At 45.5% G+C, this 23012-nt stretch overlaps 1 protein-coding gene across 3 annotated transcripts in view; it reads right to left on the minus strand.

Moving 5' to 3' along the window:
* Positions 1–23012, minus strand: part of COBL (cordon-bleu WH2 repeat protein) — a 79306-nt gene that overhangs the window by 22628 nt on the left and 33666 nt on the right. Inside the window, exon 7 of one of the 3 annotated variants that reach the window (XM_028490277.2) lies at positions 20361–20403. The exons of the other annotated variants lie outside the window; for them this stretch is intronic. Coding sequence (XP_028346078.1) covers positions 20361–20403 — 43 coding nt within the window. The remainder of the gene's footprint in view (positions 1–20360; positions 20404–23012) is intronic. 3 annotated transcript variants of the gene reach the window in all.

Below are 23012 nucleotides of genomic sequence, written 5' to 3' on the forward strand. Positions count from 1 at the left end.
AAACCATTTCTACACATTCGTTCTCTCCAGGAGCAAAGAATCCATTTGGGGAATAGATACGGACACCCAAATCAGCACACCTTTATAATGCACCTGTCGCTCACCACGTTGGGATGCTTGGGGGCACAGAAATGGCAATCCTGTCCACAAAACGTTTTGTGGTCTAAGAGGGGAAGGGAAGAGACACATCCTGAAATAGAGACCTCAGTCTCTGTCCTGCCATCTGCTACTGCCTCCATGGAGGCTCCCCTGTATCTGCCCTCCTAAGACCCCCCTGCCCTCTGCCACCTGACCCCTCTGCCAGCCGGCCTTCTGCAGCCTCTCCCTCCCTTCAGTGGGGCCCGTAACTGCCTTTCACATCCTTTCTCAGAGTCCAGCTTCTTTTTTTATCAGTTGAGGACACTTTTTCCCCCAGAACCACTGGCACCCCCTTGGTTACAGTTGTTTATTCATGTAGCCGGTATTTAACTGGGGGTGGGAAGTGAGCCCCATCCGGAAGATGTAAAATGATGACTTTGTCCTTCAGACTCTCTGTCAGGTGCTTCCGGGGGCGGCTTGCTCTGGGTCAGTGGAGGATCAGAACCCCGGTATCCCACTGAGGGGAACAGAGCCTCGCCTGGTGTCTGAACTCCAGGGCCCACGACTGGCCTGGGTTCTTTGCTCCAGTGAAGCAAAGCACGTGCTCACTCTGTTGACTAAATGGACGATGGGAAAGATAAGCTGGGGAAAATGCCCATAGTTTGGCTTTGGCAGCCCTTCAGGATTTACCACTATTTCATAGGTTTGTGACGGGAGTCCTTTTGCACACTTGTTCCTTTTTAATCTGAATATTATGTGATGTGTTATGTATCTTTATCATTACTGTTGGGCAGAGAATGAGCTCTGCTACAACGTTACAGCACAGCAAAGACGGCAGGCTCATCACTAAACCCAGAGCACTGGTCTCACGTATTTAAAAGCCTCTGCTTGGTTTTCCATAGCCAACATCCTATAGTTTTTACTTTACTTTAAAATGCTGCATGACAGAGGAAAAAAATTTGCCAAAAAGAAAAAAAAAGAAAAAAATCTAATCCTTTCCCTCTAAGGGCAAAAGTGGAATATGCTATGGCAACATTTGAAGCAGATCTTACTTAATAAACAATTATATTTCCATTTTAATCCTCTTCTTGATGTAGTTTCTCAGGTTGAAAATATATTTCATCCATGAGTGGATTCTTGGTGGCAGTCAACTGAAATGACCTTTTAAATACAGGTAACATTTAGGTAATAAATACAGCCCGCTGTATGTGCTCAGAATAACAGCAACATAAAAAAACGAATCACTCTACTGATTTCCATTAAGTATCACTTCCTTAATTTTCACGTTCAGGAAAAATTGTCTGCCAGTGTTAGCCTTTTTGTTCAATTATTTTTAGCTGAGTCAGACATCCATAACTCTATTTAAAAAACAGGACTTTTTCTTATATTACTTAATTTGGAATCCACATATGTAATTAGAGGTTTCAAATGAAATATTTTGTACGACATAACAATTGCTCACGGGAGATCCAGAGGGAAAGATTCTGGGTAAAAAGGAACATTTCTGACATTTGTGAGCAAAGAGAAAGGCCTCATTTTGGTAAAGAATATGATACTGAACACTCTTCCATGAGAATTCAGACATATGCTCTCATTTTTTCTTCTTCTTATCAAATTATAGAGTTTTGTAGATGTGGTGCTGTAATTTACTGATAAAATGAGAAATACATCGTTGGTCTTCATCCACTGTTCCTGCACAGAGCTCCTAAAACCCTTGTAATTTCCTCTTCAAGAGCAGAGGGGGATCTTCTGTTGTAATATTTAGTTTTGTTCCCAGTTCCTGAGATAGCTTCAGAGTGATAAGGGTGACATGGGTGTCTTTTATCTTTGACAGAAGAAGCTCCTTTCAACCACACCTCAGTTTATGTTCATGAGATAACTTTGGGAAAGCCCCTAAGCATGGGGGACTTGTTGCCAGGCAACCAACCAAGTGATTAGAGGGTTGGAACTTTCAACCCCACCCCCACCTCCAGGGAGGGGAGAGCAGCTGGAGATTGAGTCCCATCACCATTGGCTGATAATTTAATCAACCATGCCTGTGTAGTGAAGCCTTATAAAAACCCCAGAAGGATGGGGATCAGACAGCTTCTGGGTTTGGTGAACATGTGGAAGTGCTGGGAGAGTGGCACATCCGGAGGGCACGGAAGCTCCGTGCCCTTTCCCCATACTTTGCCTGTGCATCTCTTCCGTCTGGCTGTTCCTGACTTATATATTTTTTAATAATAAACTGGTGATCTAGTAAATAAAATGTTTCTTTGAGTTCCGTGACCTACTCTAGCAAATTAATTGAACCTGAGCAGGGGGTCATGGGAACCTCAGATTCATGGCCATTTGGTCAGAAGCACAGGTGACAACTTGGATTTGTGACTGGCATCTGAAGGGGGGGCGGTCTTGTGGGATCCGACACTATAGTGTCAAAATTAAATTGTAGGACATGCAGTTGGTGTCACAAGATCCTGAGGATTTAAGTTGAGAATGAGGTTGAGATAATCAAGAAATCACTGAAACATCAACAAAGTCCTGGTGGCAAGCATTTATTTAACTACAGGATAAGATAAGATAATAGTGAAAAATAGGACAGAATAGTATTTAGATATATTTTGTATCCTGACTCAATGAATGTATTACAGCTACAAAGACGGGCCAAAACGGGCAGAGAATTTATGAAAACTGGAATGATTGCTGATTGGTGCATAGTGATAAACTGGGAAAGAAAGGTTTTCATGTTCAGTTAGATGCTGAGAGGAAAAACAATAAAAAAACAACAAACTATACATGCTACATCATAGATGAGTATCGTGAAAAAAGAGACAGCAGGCTCAAAATGGAGTCACTTGTGCTAAGCCCTACATTCAGAAACCAAGAATTACGTTTCCGCCTCTCCCAGGAGTGGAGTCTTAAGCCAGTCAGTTTAGAATCATGTGGTTGGCACTAGTGAGGTAACCTCCCTGATAGAACCCCGTCGTCCCCTAAAGGAAGGCCACAAACTTCATTCTTTGCTAGTATAGCTTCCTTGTCCTGTCCCTTTCTGCCTTATAAAAGTCCTTGATTTTGTACATGTCCTTGGAGCTCCTTTCTGTTTGCTAGATGGCATGCTGCTCAACTCATGGACCATTCAAGGCATAAGATCTTTAAAACGTGCTCAGTTGAATGTCGTTGTTTAATGTATTGGTGACACAGCCGCAGGATCCGAAGGAGATTTCGGACAACTTTGAGGACAGTGAGAAGCACAGGTGTGGCCCCTGTGACCACTCTGAGTTCTCTGTCTTGCCATTTACAAGGACTGTGGGCAAGTTCCTCTTGGTTCTGGACTCTACTCTCCTTGCACCGAGCTCTGGACCTAATTGGCTTTCCAGTCCAGGGCAGGTCAGCTTGAGCCAGTGGACAGTTCCACCTGGAACCCCAGTCCTTAGCCCTTGGTTAATCCACAGCTCCCATTAGTTGGTGTCTGCTGGCTCAGTCCAGAGTTCCACGTCAAGACCTCTTTTTTTTTTGGTGGGGGGGCTGCAGTATCATCTCTTTGGTTATGCCGGTGTCCACAGCCCTGTTTCTTTGGTTACTGTTGGTTTCTGTTAATGTGCACATGAGGTAAGGCAATTGCTGATGGGACTCTTGGAAGCCCCAGAGGCCACAGAGTTGGTGAGCCAAGGCTGGGCACATAAAAACTATTACCGTACTCTCCCCCTAACTATAAGACTCCCATGTTACCATAAGTTAGACACAGGGAGAGTTAGGTTGGAACTAGGGCACACACCAACTCCAAGAAAATTTCAGTGCGATGAGGTACATTGTAAATCAACACACAATCCTTAACCCAACAGCACATCTTCCTTAGATCTTAATTTGTTTCCAAGGGACCCAAGGCTTAGCTACAGAAATGGAATCCTTAGGTTCTAAAGAACTGAGCACGTCACATTCCAGCTCGCCTGCTAATTTTACGTCTAAGAACTCTAATGTCAAAGTTTTACTAACATCAACCAAGGATGACAATGGCCATTAAGGGGAATGTTCTAAGGAGACAAGATCAGTCAGTGAAGAACTGTACTTGAAAGCAAGGGTTCTGCAATCAAACACACAGAATGGGACACCAGCTTTACCTGGGGTGCAGAAGCCTGCAAAAGCCTTCAGGATTTCAAAATATCTTCCCTGAAAAATTCATCGCAAACGGTTCATGAGAAGTGAAAGACACAAGAGGTATCTAAAGCAAAAGATGGTAAGACTGACATGACTTCTACTGCTCCCACTATCCTCCTCTACCTGAGTATTCACGTCCTACTAATTCTCTATCCAAACTGCCTTTCCACTCTGAAGGGACTATTAAACACCTTTTAATAAAACCACCTGAGGCTGCGGGAGTTCCTCCTCAAGTATCTTTCACTCCTTGGCCAAAGACAGGCCATAGTCAAAGAATTTTCTAAGCCCAAGGAGGATCTACGGAAGTTTTCTGAAGGATTTAGACTTCTTATCAGGGCCTAGGATCCGGGCTGCCTTTATCAGCTTGTGCCAAAGCTGCTAAGCCCTGAGGAAACCCAAAAGTGAATGCAAGAAGCAGAATGGCTTAATTCTGAGGATGATGTTGGAGAACCTCAATCTTCAACACGGTCCCCTTCATGGACCAGAAAAAGCTCACAAAATAGCAACCAATCTTTTCAAAGACATTCTTCATTTTCCCTGCCTGCCACGATTGGTCTATGACTCCAACATGCCAACAAAATAAAGATGAATCTGTGCGAGACTTAAAGGTCCACCTGGAAGGGCTCTTCCTATGGCTTTCTGGGTTCCATACAATAAATGATGTCACCTAACTTACTCCAGTGACCCTATTTGTAAATGGATTATTATCACCTGAGATTCGTGGATTGATAAAAAGGCAGAAAATAGGATGGGAAGCCACCAGTCTGACTGGGCACTCTGAGGGGACTTTGGAATGAGACCATAAACAAAAGCCTGCCAAGTTATTAACTTTACAGCTGCAACAGCTTGGAGGCCAGGAACCTAAAATGACACTTGGGAGCATGACACCCTCCGAGGGGTCCATCATCAAAGTGCTGGTCCAGGGGTTGATGTCTCACTTGTAATCCATTGGGACACTGGAAAAACGATTGCCCTCAAAGGTCTTATGCAGATCTCTCAACACCACTCGAATACCCTATATCTGCCCCCGAAAGAGGCCCCATATGGGTCACTCTCAGAACCGTCGAGACTCTGAGGGCTTGTCCCGTAAACAGCTACCAGAGATGCCCCGAACCAGTCAAGGGGAAACTAAAATGAAAGTCAATGGAAAATCTTGCCAAATACCGGTAGATACCAGAGCTACACTCTTTACTTTAAAACTCACTCTCTTAGAACATATCCCTCGGAGTGAAAAAGAAGTTTCCATAGTGGGGTAATAAAATTCAGAGGGAGTTTCTGTCTCAACCAGTACAAATGGCTCAGGGACCTTTCACTGAAAAGCATTCTCTTTGGCTGTGCAACACAGCACCAGTCAATCTATGAAGCAGAGACGTCCTTTCTAAACCAAGAGGGTGAATATGCTTTACCTCCAATGGACACCTCACCTTAGAATACCCTGACCAACCTGAACTTGATCTTTTATGTTCCTTACAATCTGTTCTTGATATAGGAGAGGAGGAAGCCCAGGAAAAGATCCCTAATTTAACCACAGTGCCTGAAACTTTGTGGGCTACTGACATTGAGAGAATAAAAAGTGCAGAACCTATTAAAATCCTCATAGACATAACTCAACCTTTTTCAGACTGCCTCAATATCCATTAAAACCCATGGCCTCACACCAACAGTAGAAGCCCTAGTCACCCAGGGGCTAATCGTTCCCTGTTTTAGTCCCTGTAACACGCTGACCTTGCCAGTCTGGACACCTAATGGGTGGGGATTTGAGAGCAATTAACAAGAGAGTTTCTCCCCATTTTCCAGTTGTTCCAAACCAAACTAGCCCTTTGTCACCATTTCCACCAGCATCGGAGTGGTTCCCAGTTTCAGGCCTTTGTTCAGTCTTGCTGAGCAGCCCTGTGGTTCCCAACAGCCACGATCTGTCTGCCTTCACTTGGAACAATCAACAGTGTACACGGCCAATCACGCCTCACAGGTTCACCGAGGCCCCTTCTCGTTTCTCCCAAGAGCTCCACCAAGATGTAAGCACCCTCCAGACCCTGGGAAGTCAACCCTCCTACAGCACGTGGGTGCTCTCTGCCATATGCTCAGTTACCGAAGAGATGCCCATTTACGGATTCCACTTATTTGCTGAGACAGCGGAAAAAGGACATGAAGTCCCTAAGGAACAATTACAATGATCTCTAGACAGTGTTCATCAGCTAGGTCATCATCTAAGTGCTGAAGGAATCCAGCCGTCTCCAAAAAGAATTAAGCCAATCCAAGACGTCTGTATGCCCACAGCTCAGTGACAGCTTCATGGCTGCTGAGGCCTGTCCGGCTATTGGAGACTGGGGGTTCCTAATTTTCCCTATGAACTTTCCTTGGGAAGATAAAAACACGAGCTGGTCTTTATAAGACCAAGAGGCACCACAAGAGCTGCCTCTGCCCTAGGGCTACCCAGCTATTCACAACTGTTCACCTTTTTAGGGCATAAAAGAGATAACCAAAGCCCTGGAGATGCTCACACAGGAACGTGGCAATAAACACAAACCCTTTGCCTGTTACAGCACACAACTGGATTCAGTTCCTTGTGCCTGTCCAACTGTGTTATGGTGCCAGGGCAGAGTTAGTGGCAGCCTCAGGGGATTGGACCCTAGGAAATGACACTGATTTACAAACTCCACACGCTGCCCAAAGTCTTCTTAATAATGAACTCAATCAACGTTTCTCTGCCAGCAGAGTAACCTCCTCTGGGATCCTTTCGCATATTCACCACCTAAAATCTGCATCTGAAACGTTGCAGCATTCTTAACCCTGCTACGTTACGACCTCTTCCTGACAAAGGCAAGCCCCTGGACTGTGGAGCAATAATGTCCCATTTCGTGACACCGTGTGCTGATTTCTGAGACTAACCCTGATCTAATTTTGTCTGTTGATGGGTCATACCGTAAAAATGAACAAGGGAATTTCCAAGCTGGTTAGGCTCTTATTACCCAACATGAACTGTATGAGAGGGGAAATCTCCCACAAGCTCAATTAGCCCAACGAGCGGAGCTGCACGCCCTTCACTGAGCCCACCTGTTTGCAGAAGGACACGCTGTCAATGTTTATACTGACAGCCTGTATGCCTTTGGGATCAGCCATGATTGGGGGATGATATGGAAATAAAGGGCTTTTCTTTCATCCTCTGGGACCCCAATCCAAAATAGGCCGCAGGCAAAAAAGCTTCTTACTACTGTTCTTTTGTTTTCTGAAATTGCTGTCATAAAAATTGAGGCTCACAGTAAGAAGACTTGAACTTGACTATGAGGGCATCGCCCTGGCTGACCTTCATGCAAAGGCAGCAGCAATATAATCTATAAATGTGGTGGCCCCCGTGGATGAAGTCCATTCTGCTTCTGCAAAAATTGACCCCTTTTTGCCAGACTTTGTCCATCTTTATGTCCTCGAGACATGGCAACAGTCTACTCCCAAATCGGGGAAGCCAAGAAGTGCAAACAATGGTTGTAAATTCAATGAACAGACGGGGCCACTTGATTCTTCCTGGCTCCCTGGCAAACCCCATTTTTTTTGTTTTTGTTTTTGCCTTCCTTCACCCACCATGGTACAATTGAGATGACTCAAATTATGAATAAACATTGGTGGGGAGACTTCTATAAAATTGCCAAAGTAATTTATGACCAATATCCGACCCGTCTGGTCCATAATCCTGGAAAACCTATTTTTGTCCCCAGAGGCCTCAGATCTCCTCCCACCCTCAGAGCATCTGCAGCTGGATTCATTCGAATGTCACTCAGGACGGGTTATCAATATATTCTTGTTATTGTGTGTGAGTCTCCTGGATGGGCTGAAGCCTTCCCCTGCTGCAAGGCTGATGCTCTCCCAGTGGCAAAGAAATTGCGAGAAAACGTGCTTTCCACTTGGGGTGTCCCTTCCATAATCTCCAGTGATCAAGACACCCACTTCACTGGGCAAACCATACAAGTCTGAGCAAATTCTTTGCACACTTCTTGGAACTACCACTGTCCCTAGCACCCACAATCATCAGGCAAGGTCGCGAGAACTAATGGTATCCTCAAAGAATATCTCTAAATTTGCTAAAACTACCAGACTCCCTTGGCCTAAGTACTGCCTGTGGTCTCGCTGACTGTTCACAGTACCCTCTTTAGGAAACACAAACTCACTCCACACCAGGTCGTCACCAGCAGACTGTGTCTGTTGCTGATCTCTTGCTGTCTCCTGCTAGGAGGACCAGCCACTGTAAGTCTTCAATGTTTTACGCTAAAGCTTATCATCAACAAGCTAAAGACACTTTTCCAGATCCCAGTTCAAAGTATCTTGTTAGTCACAATCTGGAGCCTGGTGACGAGGTATCCTGGAAACATCACCAGAGGACGAGAGCCCTCAAACCTCATTGGAAAGGACCTTACCAAGTGGTCCTGACCCCTGACGTTGCTGTGAAACTAGAGGGCATTGAGCCTTGGTACATATCTCACAGCTAAGTAAGGCTCCACCTCATAGCTGTGCAGGTGCTAGAGATTTCTGAGTCATATTTACTGGAAGAGAAGCAGCCGATATCGAGGTAGACTGCTTTGACCCAAATGCCAAATCAGGGTTTCATACCTTAACTAACCATGAAACCCTTTCTTCTTCTCTTTCTTTCCTTTACTCTGTCATTAGCCTGGAAAAATAACACCCTCATCTATGTCTCCCTGGCCGTCCCTAAGGGGGGAAACTTTCAGACTGCTGGACTTGTCATCAAAGAGTCTGATCTGTCCATAATGCTAAGGACTTCCTGGTCCTCCCTGTGATCAATTTCTCTTCTATTCCCAATGTCGTAAACTATAATCAACACCCACCCCTTCAAAGTCACTCACAGAGTCCGACTTTTATGGCCAGAACATCGAGTGCCTTGTTTCTACCTCTGTTTTATTTTAACAGCACTTGCCCAAATACCCACGTAAATATCTACACATATACCTACGTAATCTTAGTACGTTTACACTCCCATGTCCTCATGATTCTCTAAATCAAATCTTCCCCCAGTTATGAAACGATCTCACCAGCAGCTCCCAACTTTTCAAGGAACTTAGGACAGCTCTTAGTTCAGGTTAGGAGGTTTACCTTCCGATGCACTGAAGACCTAACTGAACCCTGGCTTGAACGGGCGAATGCAACAATCCCTGCAAATGAATCCAGAGCCACCTTAGTGGGAGTGATTTGTGCCCGGACAGGATTTATCCTTATCTGTGTGGTTATCATTCCCCTCGGACCTATGAATGCCTAAGTGCTGGCACATGATCAGGCCATGACTCTTAGGTGATCTAACTGTTGATCATCAAAGTGAGACCCCTCATTGGTCAACTCCCTTGGGTCCGCATTGTCCAGTTAGAAAGGACTTACCTGGAGGCCTTCCTGATTCAGAATTTGCTTCCTCTGGCAGGTCCCCCTTCCCTGGCTGCGAGGAAGTGCGAATGAAGCTGTGATCAGGAATCTCTCCTTAACTCTTGAAGACATTTCAGAGTCTGCCGACGAAGATTCTTAGACTCCCTGGGCAAGGTTGTTCTGACACTAGGACAGCCCTTGTTAGAGTTTAGCTGAAGAAGGAGGTGTCTGTGCTGTGGCCGTCACCACCTGCAGCACTTGGAGTGACATTTCTGGGGAGGTTGAGACTCAGCTACGTACGACCACGGAACAGGTCATTTGGCTTAAGAAAGCGACTCCTTCAATGGGTCTTTCTTTGACGGATATGCTTTGATTGGTTTGGGTCCCGGGGCCATGGTTCCAAAGTGCACTCCAGACATTGGGAATTATCCTGCTTATAATAATCGTAATAGTCTCCCTGGTGCGCTGTATTCTCTCAAAGGCTTCAAAACTTGTTTGCAGCCTCTAGCCACCAAAGAAATAATCTCCTAGGTCTGGAACATCAGAAAACGAATGAACAGAACGACCAATTAAAAACAAAATGTAAACCTGTAGTTGGGATTTATCAAAACAACAACGACTCAGCAAAAAAATCATGACGTGTGACTACCACACAAGGATCAGCAAAAGTTGTGAGAACTTCAGAACAGTATCTGGGAGTGACACTAAGGTCTTACATTTTGATCACATCTCTCAGTTAAGCTCAGAGTCTCATCAAAAGGGCGAATTGTTAAAAAAGAGACAACAGGCCCCAAATGGAGTCATTTGTGCTAAGCCCACACCAACAAACTGAGACTTAATAGCTAGATTTAAGTACAGTTTCAGCCTCCCCTAGGAGTGGACTCTTAAACCAGTCCCTCTGGAATCACCTGGTAGGCACTGGTGGAGTCATCCGCCTGCCAGGCCCCTGAGGTCCCCTAGAGGAAGGTGACCTTGCCACAAAGGACTCACTCTTTGCTAGTCACTTCCTTGTCCCGCCCCTTTCTGCCTCTCAAAGTCTTTCATTCTGTACAGCTCCTTGGAGCTCCTTTCATCTGCTTGAAGGGATGCTGCCTGACTCATGAATCATTGAATAAAGCCAATAAGACCTTTAAAATGTACTCCGTTGAATTTTGTTTCTTAACAGCATCAAAGTTGTTTGCTGCATGAAAGTGTCCATCAGGATCTTCCATTTAGGTTGATGATCCATTTCAAGTGAATTTCTTTGAAATTCCTAGGCTAGTGATTTCACACAGCTGAAGCAAGACCCTTCTGCATACTTGACCCGATGCCCCACGAGACAGGAGGTCCAGTCTACGGCGGGACGGGCACTGTCCCCAGCCTTGTATGAGTGTCAGCTGTTGCTCCTTGCAGCCCTTTGGGATGGTTTGTGCTCCGGCCTCTGCTAATTTCCTACATACATGCACTGATCAGCGCTCAGCTGAATATTCGAGGGGGGACCCTCCGCAGGCTGGCACTTCCCTGTGCGGCACTTCTTCCCAAGTTCACTTTCTGTTGACTCTCTCTGCCATGTTCTCCTTGACTCCTGGCTGCATCTGCTCTACTCAAAGGAGACCACAGGCTCTGCCTGGGCTCCCACTCCTGCACCTCCCCATGGAAACTCTCCCAAAGCCAGAAGCCCAGCTGTTGTAGGGCTCACGTCTTTGTTTTCTTTCTGTGATGGGTCACCTGATTGCCAGATGTTCTTTTTTTTGGTTATTTCAGGTATGAGGGTAAATCTATTTCCTATAGCTTTATTTTGATGACATGTAAAACACTTACATATTGAAATATAGCATAAGCGATATCATGGGCCAGACATTTTGGCTAAATTAGTAAAGGTACCTTGGCTTAACTCACACAACAACAGCAAAAGATTATTGGGTGGACTAACAGAGCAAAATCCAACTCTCTGCTGTTTATAAGACATAAGCTGGAATAAAGAGATTCAGAAAATTCAAAATCGAGGTTATAGACAAAGATATGCCAGGTCAATACAAATAGCAAGAAAGCAGGATTTAAGGTCTTGATGGTGGGAACAGACATGGCGGGTCCTGTTCCCATCTCTCATTCTTTCTACTTCACTGCTCACCAGTCACAGTTCCAGTGCATCATTTCTTTGCATGGTGGCTTTCTCTGGATTCAGGGTTATTGTTACCTGTGTGGCAGGCCTGAGTGCTGGAGGATTAATACCCTCTGGGATCGGTCCTCAATGAATCAATGATGGAGTTTGGTATACATGTATATTTACCAGCACCCTCTCCCCTTGGACAGGATAACCCTGAGGCACTGGCAGCTAGGATTGCCAAGGGGAATAAAGCTCTGGAGGCAGGGCAGTAAATGGCTTTATAACCACCACTTATGGGCTGTTCACCCACCCCTGACGCCCTTCCCACCCTCACCAGTGTTTTCTTGACTTCTCAAATAAACTACTTGCATCTGAACCCTCATCTCAGGATTTACATAAGGCAACCCAAATGAAGAGATGATCAGAAAAGGCAGAATCCAAGCCCTCCAAGCAAATTAAAATGCAACAAATCCAAACATCAATAGTATGATGATAAAAAAATTTGTAAAGAAAATGGAAGAATTATGGATGCCTATGCATTCAACATCAGAGCAATAACTTTTATGAAGCAGAAACCAGAGGAGAAAGAGACCACGACACATTCATAACAGGAAAGTTCTTCTCATTTGAAGACAAGTCAAGCAGACAAAACAGTTAATAAGAACACAAAATGCCTAGGCAGCAAAATCAGTAGGTTAAGTTTTACAGAGACATGTAGGGTTGTAAAACCCGGCTATAGAGAATACACCTGCTTTTCAAGTGTGAGTGGAAGTTAAAAACTGACCATATTTTAAGGTACCTGAAAACATCTTCAGTAGCTCCCCAAAATAAAATAATATGAACAGGATTTACGACTGTAATGCAATAATATAAAAATTAACAACACATTTTATAGAGCCCTCCAACAATTTGGAAACCAACTCAAGGCAGTAAGCCAGGGCAACTGCAGGACTCCTGTACTTGTTTTCTTTCTGTCGGGGATCACTTCACTAAGCAGCCATTGGCTATTAAGCAACTCTTGGCTCAAAGGGGAAATACAAAACTAAGTTTCAGAACTTCTAGAAAATCACAATAATAGAAACACAATACATCAGAGTCTAAAAGTCACAGCAGTGAATACTCTACAAAAAATGAATCTGTACAAATGATTTGACAAGTCAACAAACTGGAGAGGGCAACAAAGTAAGTGGAAAGAAGCAATCGATGATAGTAAAGCAGAAATTAAAGATTTGGAAATAAAATCCACAGCAGAATTTAATAAGAAAATATAAAGCTTGCTCTTTGAAAAGAATAGCAACAAAATTGACAAGCCATTAGCCAGCTTAATGAAATAAATGAAGAATGAGAGAAAGCACAAGTACACAAAATAAAAGATGACTACAGGAAAACAGTCATCAAAAGAGGAAATAAAAATAAATTATACATTTAGCAGAATGTTCTGCAAATAAGTTTGACAACTCAGATGGGTAACTTTTTAGGAAATATAACTTACCAAAGCTGACTCCCATAGGCATAGAAAGGAAAATCAGACCAATTCCCATTGAAGAAACAGAAAAAGTAGTGAAAATTCTTTCTTACAAATAAGCACCATGACTAGATGGTTTCTTAGGAAAATCCTGCAAAATCATTAAAAATCAGATAATTGCAGTGCTACTTAAAAGATTCCAGAGCTTTAAAACAGAAGGACATGAAGCAAGTATGATATGGATACCAAACCTGGACAAATACAATATGAAAAAGTAATTACAGCCCAATCTCACACATGAATTTCAATGCAAAAATATTCAATAAAATAATGGTAAATAGAATCCAATAGCTCATGTAAATATGAATTCACTGTGACCGAATGGTGCATATTTCAGAAATTCCAAAGTGATTCAATACTAGGGCATCTATTAACATAACTCAGTATGTTAATAGTGCTAAACAGAAAAATTCTATTCTCTTGATAGATGCCAAAAAGGCGTTAACACAATTCAGTACCCATTTCTGATTAGAAAAACTTAAGATGGATTAATAACCCATATCAAAAGGCAGCTTCTTACAGAAAGATGGCCAATAGGCACATGAAAAGATGCTCAAGATCACTAATACTTAGAGAAATGCAAATCAAAACTACAATGAGGTATCACCTCACACCAGTCAGAATGGCCATCATCAAAAAGTCTGCAAATAACAAGTGCTGGAGAGGATGTGGAGAAAAGAGCACCCTTCTACACTGTTGGTGAAATGTAAATTGGTGCAGCCACTATGGAGAACAGTATGAAGGTTTTCTGAGGAACCCTCAGAAAACTAATAATAGAATTACCATTTGACCCAGCAATCCCACTCCTGGGCATATACCCAGACAAAACTATAATTCAAAAAGATACATGCACCCCTGTGTTCACAGCAGCACCATTCACAATAGCCAAGACATGGAAACAACCTAAATGTCCACCAACAGATGAATGTATCAAGAAGATGTGGTACATATATACAATGGAATACAGAATGGCCATCATCAAAAAGTCTGCAAATAACAAGTGCTGGAGAGGATGTGGAGAAAAGAGCACCCTTCTACACTGTTGGTGAAATGTAAATTGGTGCAGCCACTATGGAGAACAGTATGAAGGTTTTCTGAGGAACCCTCAGAAAACTAATAATAGAATTACCATTTGACCCAGCAATCCCACTCCTGGGCATATACCCAGACAAAACTATAATTCAAAAAGATACATGCACCCCTGTGTTCACAGCAGCACCATTCACAATAGCCAAGACATGGAAACAACCTAAATGTCCACCAACAGATGAATGTATCAAGAAGATGTGGTACATATATACAATGGAATACTACTCAGCCATAAAATAGAATGAAATAACGCCATTTGCAACAACATGAATGTACCTAGAGATGATCATGCTAAGTGAATAAGTCAGACAGAGAAAGACAAATACCATATGGTATCGCTTATAAGTGGAATCTAAAATATGGCACAAATGAACTTATCTACAAAACAGAAACAGACTCACAGACACAGAGAACAGACTCATGGCTGCCCAGGGTCGGCGGGGGAGGGGCTGGGAGTTTGGGATTAGCAGATGCAAACTAGTATATACAGGATGGATAAACAACAAGCTTCTACTGTAGAGCACAGGGAGCTCTATTCAATGTGCTGTGATAAACCATAATGGAAAAGAATATAAAAAAGGATGTATATATGTGTATAACTGAGTCACTTTGCTGTACAGCAGAAATTAACACAACATTGTAAATCAACTATACTTCAATAAAAAAAAAAGCTGCTTCTTATTTCATGGGGAAACTTTAGAGGCATTTCCACCAAGGATGCCTACCATCTCCACTACTGTTTAACATTGCATTGGAGGCACTAAAACAATGCAATTAGAAGCACAAAAAATTGGAAAGGGGTTTCTGAGTGACATCATGTATGTCTGCAAAATAAAAGCAATTGTTGGGAAATACTACTACAAACCATAGAACGATTTATACGGTAGGATCAATAATCTTCATATATAGAAACTAGTCTGTTAGCAGATATGATGAAATAGCAAATATATGTAATTACAGCATCAAAATTTTGATAGCTGGGAATAAACCTATCCAAAAAGTGCAAAACCCACATGAGGAAAACCATAAAACAAAACGGGATAAATAAATATCCACATGTGTATATATATATATATATATATATATATATATATATATACACACATGTATGTGTATTATGTTGACATTCTCCGATTTAATTTATAATTCATTGATATCTCAATAAAAATACCATATTTTTTTCTGAGGTTAAGCAAGTTGATTTTAAATTTGATTTGGAGGAATAAACGATCTAGAATGAAGACCTAAATAAATGACGAGCAATTTTGGAGGGCTAGCCCTTTTATACATTAAAACATAATAATCATTAGTAAGACTCCCTGATGAAAACTGTGCTATTCATGCATGGGTAGACAGACAAGAAAACAGAAGAAGAAATTCAGAAACAGAGCCAATCGCATATGGATATTTAGGGAGCTGGCAGTAGAGGAGAAAAAGATGGACAGAACAAAGTTATTCTTGGTTTTAATGAAGCAAAGTGGAACACTGTCCTGATGGATTGGCTCTGGCGGTGCGGGAGAGGATGCCTCTTGGGTTTCTGGTCTGTGTGATGGGTGGGTGGCAAAAAGTAACACAGGTAGTTATAGTGCATAGTGTTCATTACTAGTTACCTACGGAATACTGGGAATGCAGAAAAAGCTCTCTTATCGTTATTACCATTAAAAAAAAACCCTGCAGTAACAGAAAGCACAATGTAACCTATCATTGTGCTAGTTGTGCTGATTGCATATGAATGATGGGAAATCTTGTGGGTCCTCAGTTTATCACGTTTTATTCACCACACCTACGGTTACTGACATGTTTAATTTCTGAGTCAGGTATGGGGGTGTCTTGGCAAGCATTTGCCTGTTTTCAGCTTCTGACACTTTCTGGAACTCTCTGCTTGATCTTGTGGGTAGCCAGGAAAAGCCCCTTACTCCCCCTCTCTCCTGGCTGGCGTGGATTTCTAGTGCACTTCCTAACTGGTTTTACTTCCTCCCCTCTGGCTTCTCTGCTCCATCAACCATTCTGTAGTTAGAGTGACGTTTGTGAATCAGTCTTGCTACTCCCTCCTTAAGGACCCTTCAAAGACTCCCCATGGCCTTTAGGATGAAGTCCACACTTGTGGCTTAGAAAGCACCAAAGCATGCTGAAGCCTTGCTTTCTGAAACTTCCCACCTTGCTCTGCTTTGCTCTGGCGTTACTGCACACTTCCTCTGTCCAGAATGACTAGCTAACTCCTCGCTCTTTGGCCATCATCTAGATGTCACCTCCTCCGGGAAGCTTTTTTGGCATCCTGGCTGTGGTTTGGGACCGACCTTCCAGGTGTCTACAGCGCTGCTTGCACTCCTCGTAATGTACCCCTTGCCTCGCCTTCCTGTCTTCCCACAAGGCAGAGGCCCCTCTGGGGAGGAACCGCGGTCCTGACATTACTGGTCTCCAGCCTGTAGCCCACGCCGGGCACGTAATGGCCTTCGGTGGTTGTTGAGCTTGAGAAGGAGGAAGGTCCCAGCCTAGTCACGCTCATCCCTGTCTGATTTTGCTCAAGACCTGTTCTCTTCCCTCTTCAGTCTCTAAATCTCCTGAGAGTTCCAAAGCTGATGTATTGGTCACACAGCCATGCAATTACTAACTGGAAATTGTCGGTGCCTAATTTATATTGCTGGCACCTTCCAGCTTATCGCATTTGGGTCCTTGGACATTTCACATTCCCAGTGAATCACTATCCTTTTTAATACATCTGTAATTCATCAGTACTGGCTAATTTCTTAAGCATTTCTTTTTTCCTTGGAGTTGGCTCATTTCAGGCCCTGAAGAGACAGGGATAAAGTAGCTTGCTGAAACAATGATCAAAATAGGAGACCCTATCTTTTTATCTTCACATTCAGAAAAGCTTATTAATTGCAAGGTAAACTTGGAGCAGCTTTGGACTTTGGGGCCACCTGCATTATTTAGGAAGGGAAATGAATGAATGGTTACTTTTGGTAAATGAGAGAAATGAAGACACATTTCCTCTTTAATAATAACGTAAGAGGAAAAAGGAGGTGGCAGACTTCCAATTGGTATAGAGAAAAATTAAACCCTGTTTCCCTTGGAAGAAGTACAAATTCCAGCTGAATTCAGATATTTATTGGTGTTGTTAGTTCAAAGCCATATTCTACATTTTCTTTAAAACATCACTGTTCTGATGATGTACTGAGATTTTGTTTTGAATTTTCCTCATTAGGAATTGGGATGGATATTCCATTTGCCTTTCCAGAACTTCTTTCTATTCTTCCTCACCTTACTGTCTACTCCTGGAGGCTGAGTAGACATGGATTGCATCAACAAGTTCTCTTGCCTGTGAGTTTTGGTTGGATTTGGACAGTGGGACGCACCGGAAGAGGCAGGAGGCCAGAAGAGAGAGTCCGGGGTATTTATTATTTCTGCCCGGCCATGGTTTGGCAGTAGCTGTGTTTCTCTCTCTAAGGTCACATCTCCTGTCCAGCCACCTTCAGCTACACCTAGAACTCCTGCCAGCTTGCAGTAACTGCCCCTTCCCTTGCCTTTACAGACTGAGGAATGGTAAGGACCCTCCCTCTTGCTTGCCCTGGGTTTATTACTTTCCTTAAACCCTGCCCTCACTTTGGTTAATAACCTCTGCTTTAAAATTTCCTTAAATCATTCGAGTAAGACTTTGTTTCCTGAGACACTGGCTGACACGAGCAACAGAAATTTTTTGGCTGAGAAGCATAATTCCAGGACACCAGGTGCCCAGAAATCATTTACTCCAAGTCCTTCACTTTACAAGAGTCTGCAGATCAGAGAGAAAGGGTGACTTGCTCGATGCCACACAGCCATGCATGACATAGCCTGAAACTAGAATCCACGGATCTTGTCTTTTCAGACCAACACTCTCTCCAGACCTCCTCAGCATGGATTAAACAGGGATGCTGCAAGAAAAAAAATTATAGGCCAACACCCCTGACGAACTTAGAGGCAAAAGCCCTGAACAAAATATTAGCAAAATTAATTCCACAATATATTAAAAGGATAATACACCATGATCAAGTGGGATTTATTCCAGGGGTGCAAGGATGGTTCAATATCTGCAAATTAGTAAATGTGAGACATCACATTAACAAAGGAAGGATAAAAATATTATGATCATCTCAATAGATGCAGAAAAAGCTTTTGACAAACTTCAACATCCATTTATACACTAATATGTATAAAATGGATAACTAATAAGAACCTGCTGTATAAAAAAATAAATAAATTTTAAAAATCCATTTATGATTAAAAACTCTCAACAAAATGGGTATAGAGGGAACATACATCATCATAATAAAGCCCATATATGACCAACCCACAGCTAACATCATACTCAGCAGTGAAAAGCTGAAAGCTTTTTCTCTAAGATCAGGAACAAGACGAGGATGTCCACTCTCATCACTTTCATTCAACATAGTTTTATAAAAAGTCCTAGCCACAGCAATCAGACAAGAAAAAGAAATAAAAGGAATCCAAATTGGAACAGAAAAGTAAAACTGTCACTGTTTGCAGATGACATGATACTATATGTAGAAAATCCTAAAGACTCCATCAAAAAATTGTTAGAACTGATAAATGAACTTGTTTATTAATAAAGAGCATCTCCACTACCATATTAATTAGCTTTTACTGAGGGCTTCCTGTGTGCCGGGCTCTATGCTCAGCACACACATTTATCATCGTTAGCTATCAAAACGACTTTTGCTGATGCTGTAGGTGAGGAAACTCAGAGGTTAAATCACTTGTCCCCATCATGTGGCCTGGGCGGGTGTGTGACAGAGCTTGAGATTCACGTCTGGGGCTTTCTGATTCCACCGTCACATCCTAACCACCCTGTAACATGCCTCTTACCAGTACCTGCTTACCAGTACCCGTGTGGGTTGAATCTGAAACCAGAGCAATGTCTAAAAGGCCAGGCCAAATGCCAAGGCTGCTTCATGGAGAGCTGCTGTGAGGGCAGCAAGGGCGTGAATCATTCATTCTGCTGGCAGGTGTGCAGTTCCACCGACAGCACCATTCAGTGGTTCACCAAAGTTGAAACAGTGTTCTGATGGGATAGATCACCCCAGAAATGTTGCCTTTTCTCTGGCAGGAGCCCACAGAAAACAGGGGCTGTGGGCTGACAGCCACAACTGCTGTGGTGAAGTCACTGGGAGATGCTCAGGGGGTGGCCCCTAGGGTTGGGAGCCAGGCTGGAGTCCAGAGTCAGAACTGGGGAACTTTAAGATCATGGGAACCAGGGACCAGGGAAACCAGGTGCACTTAGACATGACTCAGCCAACAGCCTTATCCGTCTCCCAGGCAGCCTCAGTGTCACATACAGCGACTGTCCATGCCTAATTTTGAAACAATCAAACGAGTACTTGCTTAAGAAAGAAAATCTGGTGCAAGCGAGCAAGTGGAGAAGAGAAAATAAATCCTCTCAGCTCAGGACTGGGTGCCGCCTTTGCCCCAGGAGCCCTGTGGTCCGGGAAACCTGTGTCGGGGTAGATGTTCCAGGTGGGGCCGACCCGGAGCCCACTGCTGCGTGCCCTTGGGGCCGCCCTGGGTCCTGCTGTGGGCCACTGGGCACCCCGAGAGCGGCAGGACAGGGCACAGGCCTCCAGCACACACACTCGGCTCTTGGTCAGACCCTCGCCTGCTGTGCCGTCTCGGCGAATGACTGTTGTTTTCCTATGCTCCGGTTTCCTCCCCTGGACGAGGGGCAGAATAAATTTGCCCGACGGGTCTAAGCCTTTCACGGCGCCCGGTCTCACTACAGCTGGATTTCTCCTGGGCACAAGCCGGGCACCTGGCCTCCTTTCTCTACTCATCTTCACCCTGCAGAGTCTCTCATCAGAGAATGGTCCGGTGACAGGTGACTCAGAGCCACCATCTCCAGGGCTGCAGAGACAGCATCCCCCCACGTGGGGAGCCCCAGCTCAGACAGGACCAGTGGCACCCGGGAACCCCCAAGGGTTACCTTCTGGAGCCAGGTTCCCGCCCTGGCTTCCCCTGAGTTTTTCTGTGGCTTGATTTCTGTGGGAGCCCTCGTGGGCTAGTCCTTGGCGCCAAGATCGCTCACCAGGAAATTACCTCTGTCATTCCTGGTCCTCTGGTCCGGCTTACTGCTCACAGGCTGCCCAAAGAAGCAAGAAGGAGGACATCACCCACAGGCCCCGAGCTGTCCTCGGCAGACACTGGCGTGACACCAGGTCACAGGACAGGGGCCTGTTTCCCTGCTCAGACATGCCGCAAAACACAGGCCGGCCGCAGGCCTGTGCAGATGGTTTTGTGCGCCCTAAAATATCGCCAGTTTTTAAGTGCCACTGGCACGTGAAAACCAGGCGTATTTCCTATAGGGCGGCCAGCGGCTCTCAGCTCACACTGCCTTGCTTCTGAGCTGCTCGTCACGCCACGTTTTGAGTCCCTTTTCAGCCGACTCCCGATCTCCCAAATGCCACCACCTTGCTTGTCTCCCGCCCTCAGGCCTGGGCTCGGCCGGCCCTGCCCTCCGGCTGCAGGCCGGGCCCTGAGGATAATGCCACTCTCCCTCCCTGCCCTCCCCTTCACTGCAATTCAGAGGCTTTCCAGCCGCCCACAGCCGTCTGTCTCCTAGGAAATCTCCCCTCCACCCCACAGTTGGGCATTTGCCCATCAGCCGCTGACTAAGCAGGTCCTTCTGGAATTTTCTCCCTGGGGTGACCTGTTTCCGCGCCTCAAGGCTCAGCGGGGCAGGAGGGCCACGAGCAGCAGACCAGATCCAGAAGCGCAGGCTCCATCCACCCCGATTCGGTCACTAGGTCGAGGCCACAGTCCTGCGCTCACCTTCCATCACGGGGCCCCCTGGAGGCAGTGGGGCAGCCGCGGGATCACCCAGCCTGGCCTGAACCCCTTTTACGGATGGACTCCTTAGTAAGGAGGTTGCTGCTCTAAAGATACACAGGAGGCAGAACTGCCACTTCTCTGCCCCGAGGCCTGCTGCAGGGGTGAGGAAATGACGTGGGCCAGGAAGATGGGGAAAGTGGTCCTGGCCTCGCAGCACCGAAGCGGTCAGGTGATTCCAGGGCCCGATCCGAGGCGGAGGCCAGAGCCAGGGGCGGGAAGGCTTCCCTGAAGGCCCTTCTCTCAGCTCCTCTGAGAGCCTCTCAGCCTCCTGGAACCCTGGGGGTCGTCCTCCCGGTCTCTCCGGTCCCTCCTCTGAGCTCCTGCCGACAGAAGGCAGAGAGAAAATGGGGAAAGCCCCGGACAGGACACAGGACACCTGGGCTCCAATCTCACTTCCCAGGATGCTCATTCGCTCATTGAGCACTTACTGAATACCTCATCTGGGCCTGACAGTGAGGGAGACCACTGAGTGTAGCGTCTACACTGGGACCTTTGGGGACAAAGAAGAGACACGATTAGCAATTACGCTGTGTAAAGCAGGCCTTTTCCTGGCACACAGGGCCATGTGTTCTGGGCCCGGAGAGCTCATTCAGACCTGCTTCCTGCCCTAAGGCTGACGCACTGTGGGCTGAAAGGCAGGTGAGGGGCTGGCTTGACGAGTGATGTGTGGGGAAGGCTGGCTTTGACGGCAGCAGTGAGCTCACAGGGGCAGCGAGGAGGCCTGGCCGCAGGAGCACACGGCGGGCGGGGGGGGGGAGGCAGCATCGTGGGCATAGGGCTGGATTTCCCGGTTGGTGGGGAGCGCGGCGAGGGGAGCTGCCCACTTCTGGCAGGGGACGTGCGCGGGGGGTGAGGGGCGTGCCACGCGCCCTCGGGATGCAGCAGCGCCGTGGCGGTGGTTCCATGTGGATGAGGGCTGAGGTTGAGGCCTCGGATTGGTGAGGGGGGCTGACGGGCTTAAGAGTTCAGATTTAATTCTGGAGGAACAGGAATCATAGAACCACTGATTCAAGAACGAGGATAAGGCGATGAAGCTGCTTCATCACTTGCTTATCTTCCTGGACTCAGTATCCTCGTCTGGAAAATGGTGCCTCACCACCACTGAACCTGAGAACCACCAAGCACAACTGGGAAACACTCTGCAAAAAGGCAAAAGCACAATGCAGAAGGCTGTCCCACGCCTCACGCGCGGCCCAATCCCAGCGTGGGGTGCAGAACGCAACATAATGCAACAAGGTATAAATTTCGTATCAGGTCGGCCCCTCCCCTCGCGAGCAATATGAGGCGGGTGTGCACTCAAGGGGCCGCCCTTCTCGTCCTCAGGGCCCCTTCTGCTTCCCTCCCACCCGCTGCTCTCCTGGTCTGCTGGGGAACAAGGCTGCTCTGGGAAATGGGGCACCAAGTCGTGTGTGAGGACCAGGGGCCAGAGGCCAGGGAAACTGTGTGGACCCCACTCACCCACACACACTTCGACACTATCCTCCTCTCATTCCTCCAACACTCCAGGCAAAATCCTGCCTCAGGACCTTTGTACCTGCTCTTTTCCCTGCCAGCTAGGCGTCCACCCACGCTTGGCCCTCTCCTTTCCTCCAGGTTTTTACTAAAATGTCACTGTAGCAAGAGGCCTTTCTTCATCCCCCTATTTATGCTTCATCCCTTTTCATGTTTTTCTCCTAATCACTTACCAGCACCTAAGTATACTCAGTATATTGTTCACTTATTTCGCTTATGGTCTGTCTCCTCCACTATGATTTTTTTTTTTTTTTTTTTTTTTTTTTTTTTGCGGTACGCGGGCCTCTCCCTGTCGTGGCCTCTCCCGTTGCGGAGCACAGGCTCCGGACGCGCAGGCTCAGCGGCCAC

Source organism: Physeter macrocephalus, chromosome 5, assembly GCF_002837175.3.
Source record: "Physeter macrocephalus isolate SW-GA chromosome 5, ASM283717v5, whole genome shotgun sequence".
Taxonomy (NCBI): domain Eukaryota; kingdom Metazoa; phylum Chordata; class Mammalia; order Artiodactyla; family Physeteridae; genus Physeter; species Physeter macrocephalus.